The sequence below is a fragment of the Podarcis liolepis genome (genome assembly GCF_965112155.1).
Source record: "Podarcis liolepis genome assembly, chromosome: 17".
Taxonomy (NCBI): domain Eukaryota; kingdom Metazoa; phylum Chordata; class Lepidosauria; order Squamata; family Lacertidae; genus Podarcis; species Podarcis liolepis.
The window spans coordinates 14,076,246-14,096,482 of NC_139571.1; the positions used below are offsets into that span (position 1 = coordinate 14,076,246).

The following is a 20,237-nucleotide window of genomic DNA, read 5'->3' on the forward strand; positions in this document are numbered from 1 at the left end:
ACCAGAGCAGCACACGGAAGCACCGTTTACCTTCCCGCCAGAGCGGTACCTATTTCTCTACTTGCACTTTGACGTGCTTTCAAACTGCTAGGTTGGCAGGAACTGGAACTGAGCAACGGGAGCTCACCCCGTCACAGGGATTCGAACTGCCGACCTTCTGATCGGCAAGCCCTAGGCTCAGTGGTTTAGACCACAGCGCCACCCACGACCCATACGTTCAAATATCAGTTGAAGCCTATCTTTCATATTCAAAATAGCCAGGAAAGACACCGTAAGTGCAATTCACTATCACATTATTACAAATTCTCTGCCTGGGCAAGCATACTACGCTTGGCAGAAGACTGATCCTCCCATTCTGCTATGTGTTCTGAGGATTCTCCCAACTGCACCCCCCCAAAAGTCAATTATTTGGGGAGGGAGGCTGCAGAGGGAGGAAAAGAGAGGATGCCTCATTGCAGAAGCCCTTCCACTGAACTTCAACTTGCCATGATTTGTTAGTAGATTCTCACCCAAAATGCATTGCAGTTCGGTATCTTTCCTGAGTGGCTGAGATACCACAACTAAAACTGGTATGTTTGTTTACTAATTATAAATTACATCCTACACATCCATTTTTAGAGAAAGGAGGGGGGAAAGTTCAAACTACATTATAGTAGGATATTTGTTGAAGGGCTTCTTGAACATCGTGATTGCCTAATCCTACCCTAGTAAGTTTTCCTGCAGCAACTGGGAGCCAGTGTGGTGTAGTGGTTAAGAGTGGTAGACTCGTAATCTGGTGAACCAGGTTCGCATCCCCGCTCCTCCACATGCAGCTGCTGAGTGACCTTGGGCTAGTCACACTTCTCTGAAGTCTCTCAGCCCCACTCACCTCACAGAGTATTTGTTGTGGGGGAGGAAGGGAAAGGAGAATGTTAGCCGCTTTGAGACTCCTTCGGGTAGTGATAAAACGGGATATCAAATCCAAATCCAAACTGAAGGAAGGAGGGTCTAGAATCATATTTTCTGGTTGGACACATAATATAATAAAATCAGGTAATTCAGCGAGCGGTGCTTAATTTTCTCTCAGATTTGGTGCACCCAGACAGAAGAAAAAAAGCATAGATGCATGGCTTCAGAGTCGTCAATGAGGTGCACAAGGAAGCTGCTGCATAAACCAGTTTTGCAACAGGAGGGGCACACGAACTACTGGCGTGTACACACTGCATGACAGTTTTGTGTTCAGTGCTAGATGCAGGCGCCTTGATGGGGTGCTGTATAGACATCATCCCCATGTCACACATCATTTGTCAATCTAAAGCTCATTCTGCTGGAACGGTTAGAATCCATTTTGTGCCAAGAATGCACTTCTCAAGCACAGGGGCGTTTTCAAGGGCCACCTTCTGCTGGGACAGGACTGCGCCACGCCCCAGCACCAGGTCCAACTTGTCTTTGAATGAAGCAAAATAGGAAGCGGTACGGTAGTATCTTAGCTGCCTCTATAGACAGTGGTACCTTGGTTTATGAACTAAATCCCTTTCCCATTCTTAAACCAAAGCATCCTTAAACCAAGGCATGCTTTCCCATAGCAGCGGGGGGGGGGGCGACTCAATTTACAAATGGAACACACTCAACAGGAAGCGGAACATGTTCTTTTCCAAGGCAAAGTTCACAAACCAAAACACCTACTTTCAGGTTTGCAGCGTTCTTGATCCAAGTTGTTCATACACTAAGCTGTTCTTAAACCAAGGTACCACTGAGATATATATTCGCTGCATAGAAGCATATTAACACGTCATCTCCCAGCCCCTCTCTTCCAAAAGACTGTGAATATGAGAATGTGTATCTGTGGAAAGCCTAATGGAGGGAAGGGGAACAGAGGACACAGTTGCACACTAGTTTGAAAACACGTTGACCTGTGTGCATAGACAATGCAGTTTTCATGCAAAAGTGTTGTGCAACTGCAAACTGCTATGCACAAACGAAAAAATGACCCCTGGGCATTTGAAAGGCAATGTTTGTTTGGACCCTGGGTGAGAACCCAAAGGCTGAGGGGAAGGGTATATCAGAAAGAAAACGAATTGGTAATTCACTTCTAACTTTGTATTAAAATAACATTTTTATGTGCAACTGTGTGTTTTTCTAATATGTTTGTTGTTTACGTTGTCCATTGATGCTTCAGTTTTCTTAAGAGATATTTTTAAGATAGTAAGCAGGATAGAAATGTTGTAATCAACAACAACACATTTGTACATAGCCTGTACAGACTCCTCCTTCTAGCCCAGTAAATGCATTCAGACCCTAGAGGTTGCGCCCTCTGCAAAAGGATAATGTCACAAGTGGGAGGGAATCATGACAATGAAAAGATTCCAAGCCTGATAGAGCTTTACAGGACTTCCTTTGACAGAAATGTTCTGTTCCTGGCAAGGAAAAAACAAAACCAGGAATGCTCTGTTTAACTCTGGTTATGCAAGTCTTTATAATGGTGCCATAAGTATCCCTACTTGCAGTTCTCTTAACGATTCCAGGTCATTTGTTGCTTCTTGTTAAAAACAGAAGCCAGCTTGCTGCTATCAGTTATGCAACTTATACACCGGATAACTTGGATGCAGACATCATGCACGAGCCATTCAGACATGACAAAACTGACACAGAAATAACCACATGGTAGGGAGATATTTCATGACGCTATTTCAATACTTGGGGGAATAAACATGTACACAGCATTTTAAGAACATTACATTTTTTTTAAAAAAAATGCCCTGAACAATAGGCTTAGTATAGTTTTGCTATACTAGGGAGGTTACTTCTCATAAGGCAAAAAGTTACCTGTGGAGCTGCCGTTAATATTTGCTGGCTGGGCCATGCTTGCTGAGTGACAAATCCAGAAACTGACTGTTAGGAGTCATGCAAATCAAGCATCAAATCCAATCAGGCATGCAACCTGCAAGAGGGGAAAAAAGGTCATCAAAATATTGCAATTCCAAAACTAGTTGACTTTCATTATAAAGATCACCAGGTATAGGGGCTTGTCCTCAAGTTTAAGCATAGAAAATGTGATAGGCTGATGCATTTTAAAAATAATAATACAGAAGAGTGTGAGTTTCAAAAGTCAAGTGACTTAAAGCATTACTGTCAGGCACACCATTAACAGAAAGACATAGCTGTCAATTTACAGATTTGAAAATAAGGGACCAGCAGCCTCGAAAATAAGGGATCAGATCAGCAGCCAAAATAAGGGATCAATAATTACTTTGTTAAAATACATATTTTGTTGCGTGCAAATGGCTTTAGATACCTATTAGGTCCATAAATTACCATATAGCATATATTCAACACAAAAAAACCAGCAACAATTTGTTGTTGACAAAGGACAGCTGGACATAGAAAGGGTCCCATTACCTTCAGTAGCTTATTTAAGGGACATCATCAATAAGGGACAGCAGCGGGACATGGCGCTGGGATAAGGGACTGTCCTGCCAAATAAGGGACGCTTGACAGCTATGCGGAAAGATGAAAATATCTGAGCAAACTGAACACAGATGTTGGTAAACACCACAGACCACAAATCTTCTACAGCAAATATGAAGTAACACAAGCAGGGCTTTGGCTTTGATTAGAGGGGCAATCAATAAGGCAGTGATTGTAACAACGAAGCCCTGAAATACAAAGAATCTACATAAACATAAAGGAGCAAAGAACTTCAATTTGGACTAACAAACATCACTTTTATTTGCCTCTAGGTTGCTTGAAAGGCATTAGAGTCCAGACTAGAATCTGACTGAAATGTGTTATTTGAAATATAAAAGCAAAGGGGAGCTAAATTATAGACTGGAAAATTACAGACAGGCCCGAAGGACCTAGACAGTAGCATGAGAAATGTACTTTGCCAATACTGTTTGTGAGAGAGCATGATGTTATGCCACAATAGTTCCAAAGTGCGAAAAATGGATTGGGAAATCCAAATCAGCTTCTGGGCACAACTGTATTCATGTCACAGGACCAATACAACTGAACTGCACACTAGCACTATGTTCACAGTGCAGTTTCAGAAGCAGCGAGCTGCATGGCGCTTTCATTCTCACATCAATGATTAAACCATGTGGGGCTTGTTTTGTCATTCAGCATCATTTATCTAGCCAGCAATAGGTGGCTGTAATTTAAACCAATCAAGGGGAATTTAAACCAAGAAGGAAAACTGATCTGCAAAAAATATAACTTTGCAATTTGCAGGCAGTGTTCAGCCTTGTGTATGTATACCTCAGGTTAACTACTTAATTCGTTCCGGAGGTCTGTACTTAACCTGAAACTGTTCTTAACCTGAAGCACCACTTTAGCTAATGGGGCCTCCTGTTGCCGCCGCGCTGCCGGAGCCCGATTTCTGTTCTCATCCTGAAGCAAAGTGCTTAACCTGAAGCACTATTTCTGGGTTAGCAGACTCTGTAATCTGAAGCGTATGTAACCTGAAGCGTATGTAACCCGAGGTACCACTGTACTGAATATCACACACACACAATATATATATATATTTGTGTATATTGAAGTTTAGAAGGTGTCACACAGAACGTGCATATTAGAAGGAAGTTTGTTTCTCAGAAAATTAGGCTTTCTGCCCTTACCAATCCTGTGTTCCTACATGCTTGTTTCATACCTGCCTGAGATTACTGTGCTCTGAATACTTCAGGGCAAATGCAAAAACAAGTAACGACTGGTTAGAAGTACTATTTGCTAATAGAAGTTAGATGCTACTTTCAAGGCGGGAGAAGGCATTCTTTATTCCGTATTCAAACACTGAATAGTCAATGTGCCAAGAGTCTCGGTACTGACATGGCTTGGCAGGACTGTCAAAAATTGGAACAAATTTCTTTTCCGCATACAGGCAAAAGCTTATTCATCAACGCACGTAGCTGATGAAAGTCTTGAGAAAAGGAAAAAGGGAAAATAAAAAATCAGGGGACTCACTAGGTCCTTTGTCCACCTATTGCTATTTAAGCCTGTGCCTAAACCACACATTCAGAAGCTGCCATTGACTAGACTTGGGGCCTCTTCATCTTGACTTAGGCTGCTGACTGTACTGCATCCTGTGCAATTAGTATAAATGTACCGTATTTTTCGCTCTATAAGACGCACCAGACCACAAGACCCACCTAGTTTTTGGAGGAAGAAAACAAGAAAAAAAATATTCTGAATCTCAGAAGCCAGAACAGCAAGAGGGATTGCTGTGCAGTGAAAGAAGCAATCCCTCTTGCTGTTCTGGCTTCTGGGATAGCTGTGCGGCCTGCATTCGCTCCATAAGATGCACACACATTTCCCCTTACTTTTTAGGAGGGAAAAAGCGAGTCTTATAGAGCAAAAAATGTGTTATATGTCTAATTCTAAGCGTAGGAAAGCCCTCCTTATAATGCACAAACTACAGAAACAAAAATATATAATGCATGTATCCACCATGCATTGTGCAGGGTGCGCTATGGACATGTATGGTACTTGCTCAATTTAACCACTACTCTGTGAGTCCAGTACAAAATTCAGTTTCACTAGATAGCCTTTAGCAAGCCAACAGACTTCCTTCACCTCAATATTTGATCTGCAATATGAGGATTAAAGAAATGATCTGATGATAACCAGGGCAATACGTTCAAGGTAGGTAGCAGTGTTGATCTGACACAGTTGAAATAAATAAAAAAATAAGGAAATTGTCCAGTAGCACCTTAGAGACCAGCTAAGTTTGTTCTGGGTATAAGCTTTCGTGTGCATGTATACTTCTTCAGATACACTGACCCTTATATATAGTGGGAGGGTGGGGTGGGGTTTTTCCCAGAAGAGTAGTAGGAGATGGCTGATTGAAGAAGTGTGCATGCACATGAAAGCTTATACCCAGAACAAACTTAGTTGGCCTCTAAGGTGCTACTGGACAATTTTCTTAATTAATTTTGACAGGGTAATATGTGACATGCTTTAGAAAAGCTGAGCAAATGCCAGGGGTAGGCAGACACCACATGCAATAGCTTTTTCTGAAGAGTTAGCATTAAGGTAAGTGCAGTGGCGTATCGTGGGGGGTGCAGGGGGGGCCGGCCGCACCGGGCACAACATCTGGGGGTTAGGGTTAGGGGGCGCAAATCCACGGGTTAGGGGGCGCAAATCCACGGGTTAGGGGGCGCAAATTACTTGCCTTGCCCCGGGTGCTGACAACCCACGCTACGCCACTGGGTAAGTGAAATGTTAAGATTATATAAATTTGCCAAAGCCTGAGAACTGAAATGGCTCTAACGTGGGCCGTTCATTCATCAGTGGGAACTTTTAGTTAATCTGCAATTTCAGCCTCCCCAAGTTGCCAGTCGCTGCATGAAGATGTTTTTCTGGGCACTTGGCCAGAGTACAGTGTTTAAAATGTAACCCTGAGTGACGACAAAAACAAGACACACCAGTCCCTGGAACCTCCCACAGTAGGGCATGAAAGGGACTCCTTCAGACATGGCTTGCAGGAAAGTGGGCAGTCAGGTCAGGAATAGCTTACCCAAACCACATCAAGGTACCACTATGGCTTAATTCAAGACTTCACCATGTTTAGAGTAGATCCGCTGAGTTTAGTGGGTTTACTCAATGCAGGGCTATGTCTAGTTCAAATCCCTTGACCAGGCACCCCCAAACTCGGCCCTCCAGATGTTTTAGGACTACAATTCCCATCATCCCTGACCACTGGTCCTGTTAGCTAGGGACGATGGGAGTTGTAGTCCCAAAACAGCTGGAGGGCCGAGTTTGGGGGTGCCTGCCCTTGACTTTACTGCATAAGAATATAGTTAGAATTACATGCAGCTGATGATGACATCCCTGTGGCCCAGGTGTTCCCTTCTGGGTTCGGGAGCTTAGGAGTGAGGCATTTTAAACTGAGCTGAGATTCGTTCGTAGAGTTTAGATGGCAGACTCACATTTACAGAGCTTCAACAATATGCAGTGTTACAAGACTTGTGATGATATGAACTAGTGGTTACACTGTAATTATGGATTGCAATTTTTAAGCAGCGATTGCTATGGTCTCATAGACCCTGCATATACTCAAAACTTTTTATTTATTTGCATTCTTCATTTATTGTGTCAATAAATGAAGTATCTCGACAAACTTTCATTAGCTATGAGAACAGACTTATAGCACAGGAAAATGCTTGCAGAATAACAGCAAAAGGCATCACAGAAACAAACGGTAAAAAGCACTGTTTACATTCTTTTAGAAATGAAAGGTTGTTTTTTTAACCCAAACACCAACTCTTAAGGCATCATCCCCATTTTAGCTCATGAAATGCAACTGAAGAGCCTGAAGACCACTGCGATTTTGGTATCTGTTCACCGTGAGAATAAAGTAGAATAGCAATTGCTGTTACACTCCCTCCCCTCTGCCGCAAATATCAACTTGCAGCTCAGTAATAAGTGACCTGCATTAAAGTGTGCTATTCAAGTTATGATACGTATAACCATTATGTATGATTCCACTGCCACCATCCTCTTATCAAGTGCCAAGCTGGAATTTTCTACATTTCAAGGTTAAGAGTACTGGAAAATATACAGTTCTGCTAAATGTGGCTTGGCATCTGTCAGCTCCATAATATGTAGTTATATTGTGCAGGCTGAATGCGACCTCTGACCTAGGTCACAACACTTGTGACACTTGGTACTGGGCAAACTGCTTATTACTCTTTACACCACTGTCAGTGTGCATCATTTTTCAAAAAGTTACTTGTAGAAAGAGGCAACACTACGGCTCTGAAGACGGCAATGATAAATCTCTGAGTCAGGACAAAGTGTCCTGTCTTTTCAGCCACACAGGAAGCTCCAGCAAATTACATTTGGCAAAACTATTTAAGAGCTAAGGCTACAGCTCTGTGCTGATATTAGCTAACACACTATTCAGAGAGCACCCTGTATATTTGTGTACATTCCAAGCTATAATCAGACACCTATTCCTAACAAAAGTTCAGCTCGAAAGGGCAGATTTAACTGCAATGCGACACTCGCCAAGCCCAATCCACAAGACTAGCAAACTTTCTTAGTCTGGATACACTGCTACTTCCAATATTTGATAGCTAGAAAAACCTTTTAACAAAAGCTCATTGTTCTTAGCACAGTTCGGGGAATAAAGATGGAATATTTTTGTTGCGCAGCTAATTACTCAGCAGAAAAGGGGTTCAAAGTGTGTGTGGTTTTACACCCAAACAAATTCATGCTTTCTATGTAAAAACATTGAAACTAAGATTTCATGGATTCTTCTTGGGGTTCCCCCCCCCCCCATGGTTCACATCTTTACTTCACAGGTGCAACTACCCACGAAGACAGCAATAGCTTTCATGAAATTGTTCACAAAAAAATGAAGTATCAATTTACTCTATGAAGTATCTATATGTGCTTTATACTTGTGTAGTCCAACAGCTCTTAGTTGGTAAAAAGCCAGTCGTTAAATTTCAGTCCATCAGCTCAGCTTCCTCACTTCTACCCAGAGATGTTGGGCAGAAAATTTTCTACTCCCTCACCCAAAACCTCTGCGTCTCCTAAATTCATAAGTACAGTGGTACCTCGGGTTAAGAACTTAATTCGTTCTGGAGGTCCGTTCTTAACCTGAAACTGTTCTTAACCTGAAGCACCACTTTAGCTAATGGGGCCTCCTGCTGCTGCTGTGCCGCCAGAGCACGATTTCTGTTCTCATCCTGAAGCAAAGTTCTTAACCTGAAGCACTATTTCTGGGTTAGTGGAGTCTGTAACCTGAAGCGTATGTAACCCGAGGTACCAATGTATTGCTAACTTACCAAGTAGACCGGATGCTTTAGAAAAAAACTCCACCCAGCACAGTTTTTACAACTAGCCTAGAAGTCTCTATTAGGGGGGATGATGGGGATGATGATGATAATAATAATAATAATAATTTATTTATATCCCCCCCTACCCAGCCGAAACCAGGCTCAGAGCGGCTAACAACGGTAAAATAAGACAGCATATTGGATGCCCACCAAAGACAAGATTCAGTATTTCATAAACTGATTTACATTGTTTTGAACTGCCTGTCTTGTCTCAAAGAATAAGAGATGTGTGTTAGGGAGCTATTATGAATGAAAAACAGTTCCAGGCTTTTCTTGCTGTCTTCTGCTCAGCTGATCTACATCCTTTCCAAAAGCACCTTGTCTTTTGTTGTTGTTTGTTGGCCAAATTGTTTTCATTGACTTTCCAAATTTTACCAAATCAGCCACAAATTAAGACAAACCTGACACACCTTTTCCAATCACTGCTTTCTCGCACTCCCTTCTTGGCGCGTCCAAAGTTTCCTCTTGTTGCTGCTTTATTTTCCTGGTTGCTTCTAGTTCACATTCCATTCCTTAAAACTGACCTTGCATTACATTATTTTATTGTTTTTAAACTTAGCATCCTTAACCGTCAGCTATCCACTTGCTCAAAAGCACCTTGTCTAGAAAGAGAACGACAGCCCTGGCAAACTTATTCCCTGGCTGGACATTCAAGATATCACGCACAACACACACAATCTCTTCCTTTTCCATCCTTTTGTCGACTGTTTGGAGAGATGAAATAACTTTAAAAACAGTCTGAGCTCTCTGGTCCCTGAGGCTTCAGGAGACCTTAGTTCAGTTTAATGTGCCTCAGGGAAGACTTGCTTCACCCCAAAAGAGCTCTGATCTCTCCCAAAACAAACTTCTTTGGAGATCCCTTGTAGCAGAGTAAGATTTGTCTTCCATAAACACAGTTTTAACAATGAGTCCATAAGTGACTGTGGAGGCCAATTCTGGATCCACACGTCCTTCCACTGTGGGGACACTGATTTCTGAGTGGGGTTGATCATGGTCTGGATTTGCCAAGCATGCCTTCCTCTTAGCACGTTTCTCCCTTGCGTCCTGAATTCATGTGTCTTCAAAGCCCATGACACCTTTGGTAAAGGCTGTTTTCCAATTGGAGCACTCACAGGCAAGTGTTTCCCAATTGTTGGTGTTTATACTACATTTTTAAAAATTTGCCTTGAGACAAACCCCTTTTGTTGACCACCTGCATTACACTTTCCATTTTTAAGTTCGGAATAGAGCAATTCCCCCAAAGCAGTAATTCATCGGATACATGAATTCAAAATCATGCTTTCTCTAATCATACTGAGTGAAACACGTGTACCAAGTGTTCTTGGTTGATGCTAAATGGAAGAAGCCTTAATGAAAATCCAACAGGATGCCAGAGGTAAACGGAACAAGAACAATGAAGGGAATAACCTTAGATTAACAGATGGGGGGAGGAGTGGAACGGGATGAGGGGAGGAGAGAGAGAGAGAGAGAGAGAGAGAGAGAGAGCTGTGGGCGGCCCATTGGTACCATGGATGCAGATCTGGTGGGCTGTTGACTAGTATCCGATTTGGCAAGAAATTATCCTAGTTCCCTACATAATATTTACATAACGTCCGAGGTTTGGCACATACACAACATTTTATCACTTCATTTTTGGCAATCTGTAAGTCAATTTCCACAACTGAGTAATTTTGTTGATGCTCTGATTTTTTTGTATTTAAAACTAACTCTACCTACCTACTAGCCTAATCAGCTGCGGGGACTACAGACAGCCTCCAGGCATTCCAGATAGAGAAAGCTTTGTAAAAATGGCGCCTTTCCTCTTTCAGGTGACAAATGCACACCTAGGCAAGGGCACATGGGCTAGTTTTTGCGAACTCATTTTGCAAAATTGTATTAAAACCCAAAATGCTAATTCCAGTTACAAAAGGCATGGGTCTGACAGACATCTGGGGACCCTATAAGTAATTTCGTTGTCCCCGAAGGGGGCAATGACAATAAAGATATTATTATTATTATTATTATTATTATTATTATTATTATTATTATTAAATTGCGATACAATGAAGACATTCTACAGAAGTCCAACCAAGTCAGAGGACTACCATTTTCAGTATAGCAGAATTATTCTTTTTTTTTTTTTTAAGGTAGCAATGAGGAACAGATTTTTATTTGCTGAGAACTAATTCATTCCCTTGGAGTGCTTTTTAATATATAAAAATCCACAGGGTGGCTATTCATATACACCCTAGGCAAGTCAGGCATGCTAGTACCTCAAACTAACAGAAGCAACCCTTTCTAATTCTGTACCTCTTAATTCTATTTCTTTATAAAGGGAAAGAAAATGGGGAACAGGTTTTTAATACCTCCAGGTAATCTATGTGCAGTTTAAAGCAGTCTCTTCCTTGGCACTAAAAACAGTAGCTTGTAATTTTAAATCTTTACTTACGGAAGTCTATACAGAAAGAGTGCATTTTTATAAAAAACATCATATAGTTGCTGCAGATTTTAACAGTATTCAGCCATGTTCAGAAGGTTCTTACCTGCTGCCATCACACTCAAACTTGTTTTTTTTATTAAAAAAAAATAAATTTAAAAAAAATGCTAGGAAAGAAAGGACAGCAGGTTAACACACTAAAATGACACTCTCAAATGTTGAGATTGGGAGCCCTAACTCTCTTCTAAGTATAGATAAAAGTTACCCTAGGAGAGCTAAAGCAAGCTGACCTATTCGGAGGCACCACCGAGAGCTATTTCCATGAGGTGCTCAGAATTCATTTACCTCATGAGAAACCAAGTTTCAAGCAGCAGATGGCATTGGGAAAAGATCACCGCTATTTAAACACGCCTCGTTCTCCTTGTCAGTAGAAGTTAAGTGGGCTCTAACTTTAGCTTGGAACATGTAGGGCTTAAATTATAATTTAGACATGGCTGCGACATGTAGATGTGAGCATAAATGCACGTGGGGTAAGTTCTTGCTGTCGGCTTTGGGGGAAAGGCTCCATGGTGGAGCAACTGCTTTGTGGGTTCTGTCCAAGTAAGGCTGGTAAAAGATTTCTGGCCACTTAGTGTTTGCAATGATTCTTCAACATCAACTTCATTGGACTGGTCATGTTGTGCGGATGCCTGATGATCGTCTTCCAAAGCAACTACAGTGGTACCTCGGGTTACATACGCTTCAGGTAACAGACTCCTCTAAGCCAGAAATAGTACCATGCACTTATTCAGGCATAGGCAAACTCAGCCCTCCAGATGTCTTGGGACTAGAACTCCCATCTTCCCTGACCACTGGTCCTGTTAGCTAGGGATTATGGGAGTTGTAGTCCCAAAACATCTGGAGGGCCAAGTTTGCCTATGCCTGAATAACAGCATGGAATCCAGTAATGTAAGATTATGAATGCATCAAATGAATGCACATGGGGACCACTTTAACTAAAGTGTATTAATAGGGAATTAATTGGTATTGTTATAATTGGGCTATTAATGGGGCAATATTGGAAAACTAATAAAAATTTATTTGAGGAAGAAAAAGCTTGCACTGATGGAAAGATCAACCTAGCACAACATTGAATTCCTCCTACTGACTGGTTCAACAAAAGTTATCACGCCCATATACACAGCTCTGGCCCAAATTGGGGTTTTCAGCTCTGCAAAGACCAGAGCCTGTTAAAAGTTTATAAACTGTTTTTTCATCCAACATGCTCCAGTTTTATCTTAAAACAATCACTGAGGCACCTCGCATAACAAAGTGCAGTTCCACAGTCAAAATAGGAAACACATGTGTCTGAATACGTACAGCTGGCAGAATGCAACTGTAGAAATAGCACAGTATTAAAACAACAAGACTGCAGGAGATTTTGCAATGCTATTGTGCAAGTTGCGGGACCTGGTACTTGCCTTCCAAACTGCAGAACAGAAATTGTAGAAGGGAACGTACAAGGGCTTGGTTCAGGCTTTGAGTCTATTTATTTATAGATAAGCTCACCCACCACATGAAGAGGTCGTGCAAAATCCAAGATGTTCTCTCTCCAATGTGGCAAGCATTCCTGAGGTATGCCAACCGTACATCCCAGATCTCAACCTCACCACTCCCAGGATCTTTCTAAGACCTTTCTGACCCATCAAGAGATGATAAATACAGGCTGAAGGTTTTGTGATTCTGCATGCTATGCACTGCAACTAAAGTGTTGTGTTTAGAGTAAAAAACATTTTGTGTGATTGGGTTTGCTTTCTCTTTTTTTTTTAAATTGGGCTATGCCTAGACCATTCACTGTGTAATGGAAAATTCTACATAAAGTTTTAATAATTCTTTTTGGAACAACATTAAGTGAAAAGCAAATCACACCTCCTATAGCAGCCTCCAACAACCTGGTGCCTTTCATATGTTTTGGACAACAAACATATGACAGTTCAAGCAGTTCAAGACAGCAGGCCAGTTGCAGTCCGAAATGGATGCAGGGCATCAGGTTTGTAACATTGGTCTTCCAGAAACACAAAATTTGAAGGCACAATGCTAATTATATCCCAAATACATATAAGCTGTAGCAGTGGCGTAGCGTGGGTTGTAAGCACCCGGGGCAAGGCAAGTAATTTGTGCCCCCTAACCCGTGGATTTGCGCCCCTTAACCTGTGGATTTGCGCCCCCTAACCCTAACCCCCAGATGTTGCACCCAGTGCGGCCACCCCCCCTGCACCCCCCCACGCTACGCCACTGAGCTGTAGTTGTCAGAACTTCCTGGCATTATGCCGGAAGGACAAGTTCATTGCAATGAGCCTGAATCCTCACCTTTCCGTTCTGTGTTATCCCTGGTGCACACAGTGGCGTAGCGTGGGGGATGCAGGGGGGGCCGGCCGCACCGGACGCAACTTCTGGGGGTTAGGGGGCGCAAATCCACGGGTTAGGGGGCGCAAATTACTTGCCTTGCCCCGGGTGCTGACAACCCACGCTACGCCACTGGGTGCACAGGGTCTCCAAGCAGCGGAATGGGTGTTGTGTTTCCTATAAGACAGGGGTGGCCAACTCCCAAGAGACTGCGATCTACTTACAGAATTAAAAACTGGCAGTGATCTACCCCGTTTTTGGGGGGTTAAGGTCCAAGTTTTTGAGCTTTTTTAGGGAGGAAAGCCCCGTTTTTTGGGGTTCTTGGGGAGAAAAAGGAACAGCCACCCACCAACAAATCACTGGGGAAACAAACAGCCTTCCGTCTTCCATTCTGCAGATCGTGCGAGAATGGAGGGTGGGAAGAGGGGCCGGATTCAATTTAACCAACGCTAAGGAAAGGGACCCAGCGATCGACCGCAATCTACCAAAACCTCCCCGGAATCTACCAGTAGATCGTGATCGACCTGTGCTATAAGAAACAAGTTTAGAATAGCCACTACTTCCTCTGGCCTGAGAAGAAACATGCCAGGGGCTGGGGTATTTAAATAGGATGGAGGCGGCTTATAAAACACAGAATCCTGCAAATCTCTGTCAGTCCATCCTCCCATTCCTCCCGTCTCCATCCCTTTCAGGGGACGTGGGTGGCACTGTGGTCTAAACCACTGCCTCTTGGGCTTGCCGATTGGAAGGTCGGCGGTTCGAATTCCCACAACAGAGTGAGCTCCCATTGCTCTGTCCCACCTTCTGCCAACCTAGCAGTTCAAAAGCACACCAGTGCAAGTAGATAAATAGGTACCGCTGCGGCAGGAAGGTAAATGGCGTTTCCATGCACTCTGCTTTCCATCACAGTGTCCCGTTGTGCCAGAAGCAGTTTAGTCCTGTTGGCCACATGACCCAGAAAGCTGTCTGTGGACAAACGCCGGCTCCCGCGGCCTGAAAGCGAGATGAGCACCGCAACCCAATAGTCCCCTTTGATTGGACTTAACCGTCCAGGGGTCCTTTATCTTTTACCATACTGTTCCGCCCCACTCAGCTGGATCCCACCCCTATGACCACATTAGGTTTTGCACCACTTCCAGCAACGGTTTTACTGATGAAGTTGGAAGGCGACTGCTGTTAACAAGGACAAAGCAAGTGATGTCACTAAAGCCACACTTGATGGAAAACATTAGAAGCAACATGTGGTTAATTTGACTAACTTCCCAGACTTTCAGCAATCATTTTCTGGTCATCAATAAAGGTTTGGAGATCAAGAATCCATTGTAAATAATACAAATATTGGAATATAACATGCAAGTGGAACCATCTCCCTCAAGAGACTGTGGACTCTCCTTCCTTGGTGGCTGGATGGCCATTTGTCATGGATGGTGTAGCTGAGATTCCTGTATTGCAGGGGGTAGACTGGATGACCCTCAAGGTCCCTGTCAATTCTACAGTTCTATGATTAAAAAGAGAAGTCTCTCTTAGTCCCAGTTCTAGTCATGCTGTTTAGACATTTTCATATGCCAGTATGTGCCATGTATGTTAAGTTCAAGCTTAAATTCGTTAAAAAGTCACTTTGCTTACAACCTCTCACAATTACTGCTGATAATTATTTATGCTCACTTCCTGTGAAAGGTTTCCCCCATCTTAAAAATAGGCCTTCTTATTTTCCTATTAGTTTTTTCTTACTTTATTGGCATTTTAGCTGTGTTATGCAAGTAGCTGTACCTTTTACACAAGAGGTTTAAAACTTAAAATTAAAAGCTGTTGATACATACAACTCACAAAGAGGTTCTTTCATATGCAAAGCACTCCAGAAAACGTGGTCAAGAAGGAAAGAGATGCAGGAGCCAAGTATTTCAGCCATTTTGCTGGCTTTAAAGGGAATTATAGTCTGGCTCTTCTATAGGAATAACTACGTTGCTAAAATGGAGACCAAAAGTGAAGCAGCAGGTCAGATAGCTTGCTGAAAGTTGAGCTTTAATCCACTTCTAGAAGACAGAAAACAGCTCCCACCCAAAGGAGGATATAGTTTCAGATGTCACCACACCTAATTATTATCATTATTTATTAAATTTCTATACCGCCCTACACCCATAGATCTCAGGGCAGTTCACAACATAAAATTACACTAAAAAACCCCCACAAAACACACAATAAAAACAAAACCACAACACATTTTAAAAGGGCTTTAGATCTAAATCTGCCAAAGGCCTGGTTAAAGAGGAATGTTTTTGCCTGCCAACTAAGAATACACAATGAAGGTGCCAGGAGAACCTGACTGGGGGAAGAATTTCACAAATGGGGAGCCACTGCAGAAAAGGCCCCGTTCTTGCGTTGCCACCCTCCAGACCTCACACAGAGGAAGCATGTGAAAAAGGACCTCAGAGGCAGCGTTTGAAATTCGCTAGGTGTGTTTTTTGTAAGAGTGTTTTAAATTATAAAATTGTTTTATTTTAGTAGTTAATCAACCACCTTTGTTTAATGTAGGTCCTTACTGCCAGCAATCTGCTTTCTTTTCTGCTGCATTCAAGAATTATAATGTCAGTTAACTGAATCAATGTCATTTTATAACCGCTGAGTCAGAGGCGTAGCAAGGTGGGTGCGGTCGCCCCGGGTGTCACCTCTGAGGGGGGTGACAAAATGTTGTGCGGCACTCAACGTCTGTGGGAGACGCTGTGGCTTTGGCATGCGCAGGCTTCCCGCTGCCGAAACGGTCCACCCGCTGGCTCTCTCTCAGATGATGGCCGGTTGTTAAGACTCCTCCTTGCAAGGCACACAATCTCTGCTAAAATAGTTCTGGCTGCGCAAAAATTGCTCAACAACCTTGGCTCCGCAAAAAAATAAAAAATGAAGTCAAACCATTTTTGCAGGCAAAAAATAATAACTTCAAAGTGTGGAGGGGTGACAAGAAATTTTCCATGCCGGGTACCACCTGACCTTGCTACGCCACTGCTCTGAGTTCCCTGTCCCATCTTTCTGCCCAAGACAGCCCCAAGACTCTCTGAAGAGTGAGGAGATAACCTAAAACATGCAGGATGGCAGGACTACTAAAGGAATTGGGAAATTGCTCAAAATCTGGCTGGGGTTTTGGTGGTCTCCTCTTCCCCAGCAGACCCTTCGCTCCTCATATCACATTGCTCAGGAGGGTCTCCTTAACTTTCAGAAGGAGTTTTCAGGGGTAACAGGCAACTTTTGGGAAGGGGAGAAGGGCAACTTGGTTTCCATGAAACTCCTTCCACTGACTTAACAACAGCTTGAATATTAAGGCAATTCTGACCTCTGAGACGTAGCAAAACGTCATAATCTTCTCAGGTGTGTAGCTAGAGGCCTTTTGGTAAAACTGGAAGTGGGCACTCAGTTGTTTTCTACTAAAGCCACCCTCCAATTAAAGTCCATTGCAGAATTACAATACAATGAAGGGTTGGGCTCTACAAGCCAGAAGTAGTCCCAAATCTGTTGATTAATTGCTTCCTGTCAACGCATCTTAATTGAAGGCATGGCAAAACCTTTGCCTATTCAGTTGTCATTCCACAGTAGGATTAATATTGTTTAAATCTTCCCATGTCAATTGCTTCCTCCATTAGTTCCTCACACAGTTCTCTCAGGGAAACAATGGAGGACAAATGCACTAGACTTTGACGGCATTGCTATAGCATACCAAGCAATTTGTACAGCCTTAGATTTTAATAAGCTGAATCGAGGAAACTGAAATATCATGAACAGGAGAATGAGCCCAGATGCATGGGATTGTTTTATGGATGCCTTTGTCGATTTTACTCTCAAAATGTTGTATAGCGCCTTGAATTTACCGTATTTTTCGCCCTATAGGACGCACTTTTCCCCCTCCAAAAATGGAGGGGAAATGTGTGTGCGTCCTATGGGGCAAATGCAGGCTTTCGCTGAAGCCTGGAGAGCAAGAGGGGTCGGTGCGCACCGCTCTCGCTCTCCAGGCTTCAGGAGAGCCCCACCGCCAGCCCCACAAGCTCGGGGGACAGCGGGGAGGCGCAGCGCGCCATCCCGCTGTCTCCCGACGTGGTTTGGAAGCTGACGGCGGGGAGACGCGTGCTTCTCCCTGTCGCCAGCCCGGCGCTGGGCTCCCACACTTGCGGAGAGCTGCATGTTCTGGGGGCTGGGATCAGGGGAAGCTAGGGCTGGGGGAAAAATAATTTCCCCCCCTTTATTCCCCCCCCCCCCCAAAAATTAGGTGTGTCCTATGGGCCAGTGCATCCTATAGGGCGAAAAATACGGTAAGTTTTTTACGAAAGTGTGGATTAGAAACACATGCATACATAAATAAACTTTATGGAGTAGGTATGTCCATTACTGTTTTTTGTTTGTTTGTTAGAAGTGAAGTTGTTGTTTTTTACCAGAAAAAGAAAAATCAGCACCAAGTCACTAAAACAACTATATTTGGGTTATTGCCTTTCACAAGCAACCAAACATCTCCATGGAACCACCTTACAAAACCACCTTACCACATCTCCATGGAACCACCTTCAAAAGAAAGTAATTCCTCTGGTGGGACAACTGATCGAAAGTGTCAGGTGGAACAATGGCTCTGTGAATCTGGCCGTTAACCAGAAGGTTGGTGGTTCGAGCCCACGCAGGGACAGATGTGGGCAGGATTCCTGAATGGCAGAGGGATCGACTAGATGACCCCCAGGGTCCCTTTCAACTTCATGAGTCTATGAATCATGGTTGAAATGTGTCCCCTTATCTTCTGTTGCATCCTGCATTTTCCCTCCACTAGGCTTCACACGTCTTGCATATGATGAAAACTTGTATTGCAAAAAAATAAAAAAATTAAATTCTGTGTTTAAGGCTGTCCCCCACATTAAAAAATAAACTAAGTTCATAAGTACAGTGGTACCTCGGGTTAAGAACTTAATTCATTCCGGAGGTCTGTTCTTAACCTGAAACTGTTCTTAACCTGAAGCACCACTTTAGCTAACGGGGCCTCCTACTGCCGCTGCCCCGCTGCTGCACAATTTCTGTTCTCATCCTGAAGCAAAGTTTTTAACCCGAGGTACTATTTCTGAGTTAGGGGAGTCTGTAACCTGAAGTGTCTGTAACCTGAAGCGTATGTAACCTGAGGTACCACTGTAGTCTGCTGGAATGAAATTCTAATTCCTAGTCTGAAAGCCAGAGGTATCTATGTAACAGACTTTCTTCAAACAAAGAAATATGTATCAGCTTGGCAAGTCCATTCTCTTTCCCAAACCTCAGCAGGAAAATGCCAGCTCAAAATGCCCAGATATTAACACCAAAGAAATATTTTTCAGAGACTATATTTAATACCAGGCAAGTTCCGGATGTAGGAACACCCTGGTTTCCTGCGGCTTAACAGTGAAAATCAAAACACCAACACCTGCCAGCTGATAAGCAATGCTCAGGAAATTGCTTTTTCACACACGTACGCATGGAGCACAATGTTCAGCTGTTCAGAACTGGGGCACGGCCGACATCTTTCCATTATCTAAGCAAACACAGTTTCTGCTCTTTTACCTTTTGCAGATAAAAGGTTACACATTATTAGTGTCTCCTCAACGTACTCTTTGGGAAATGGTAATCAATTTGCAGTGAAAGGAAGTGGAAATATTTTTCCTCTTGGGACTTAAGCACAGTCTCTTGATGATAATAACCCTGCCTTTCGATTTCATGATTTTCGTTTCAATTATGGAATCAAGGAAATAGCAGAGTGGAGGTGGAATAAAGGTAAAGGGACTCCTGACCATTAGGTCCAGTTGTGGCCAGCTCTGGGGTTGCGGCGCTCATCTCGCTTTATTGGCCGAGGGAGCCGGCGTACAGCTTCCAGGTCATGTGGCCAGCATGACTAAGCCGCTTCTGGTGAACCAGAGCAGCACACGGAAACACCGTTTACCTTCCCGCCAGAGTGGTACCTATTTATCTACTTGCACTTTCACATGCTTTCGAACTGCTAGGTTGGCAGGAGCAGGGACCGAGCAACGGGAGCTCACCCCGTCACGGGGATTCGAACTGCCGACCTTCTGATCGGCAAGTCCTAGGCTCTGTGGTTTAACCCACAGCGCTACCCGCGTCCCGGAGGTGGAATAGCATGCGTTAATTTTTCCTTGGCTGCACAAGTGTAAGAGAAGGGATCGCACTACGCCACTTTGTTCCTGGCGCCCTGAGAATCATCTATGGGACTTCACATAGGAAGAAGCATAGAAGTGTAGAATTGGAAGGAACCCAGAGGAGCCTCTATTTTAAAAAAATAATAATTTGTATTAGTTTTACATATACAGTAGACCAGGCATAGGCAAACTCTGGCCCTCCAGATGTTTTTGAACTACAATTCCCATCATCCCTAGCTAACAGGACCAGCGGTCAGGAATGATGGGAATTGTAGTCTCAAATCATCTGGAGGGCCAGAGTTTGCCTATGCCTGCAGTAGACCCTGAGGTTATGTTACTCTCAAGTAACATAAACTTCAGCTTTTTGGCTTTAAGAGGAAAGATATGGATGTGATTCTGGGTGGTGGGTATGAAATATAAATTTACACACATACTCCAACGCACAGATATCGACACTTCCAGAATGAAATGATGCCA

The 20,237-nt window shown here is 43.3% G+C and overlaps 1 protein-coding gene across 4 annotated transcripts in view; it reads right to left on the reverse strand.

The window, feature by feature from the left end:
* Positions 1–20,237, reverse strand: part of KANK1 (KN motif and ankyrin repeat domains 1) — a 127,839-nt gene that overhangs the window by 53,155 nt on the left and 54,447 nt on the right. For 2 of the 4 annotated variants that reach the window (XM_083483296.1, XM_083483298.1), the window contains one exon: positions 2,806–2,920. In XM_083483296.1, the coding sequence (XP_083339422.1) occupies positions 2,806–2,842 (37 nt within the window). In that variant the 5' untranslated portion in view covers positions 2,843–2,920. Of the gene's footprint in view, positions 1–2,805; positions 2,921–3,378; positions 3,478–11,341; positions 11,568–14,879; positions 15,119–20,237 lie in introns of those variants that run through there. The other 2 variants (XM_083483299.1, XM_083483297.1) reach the window with 2 other exon arrangements.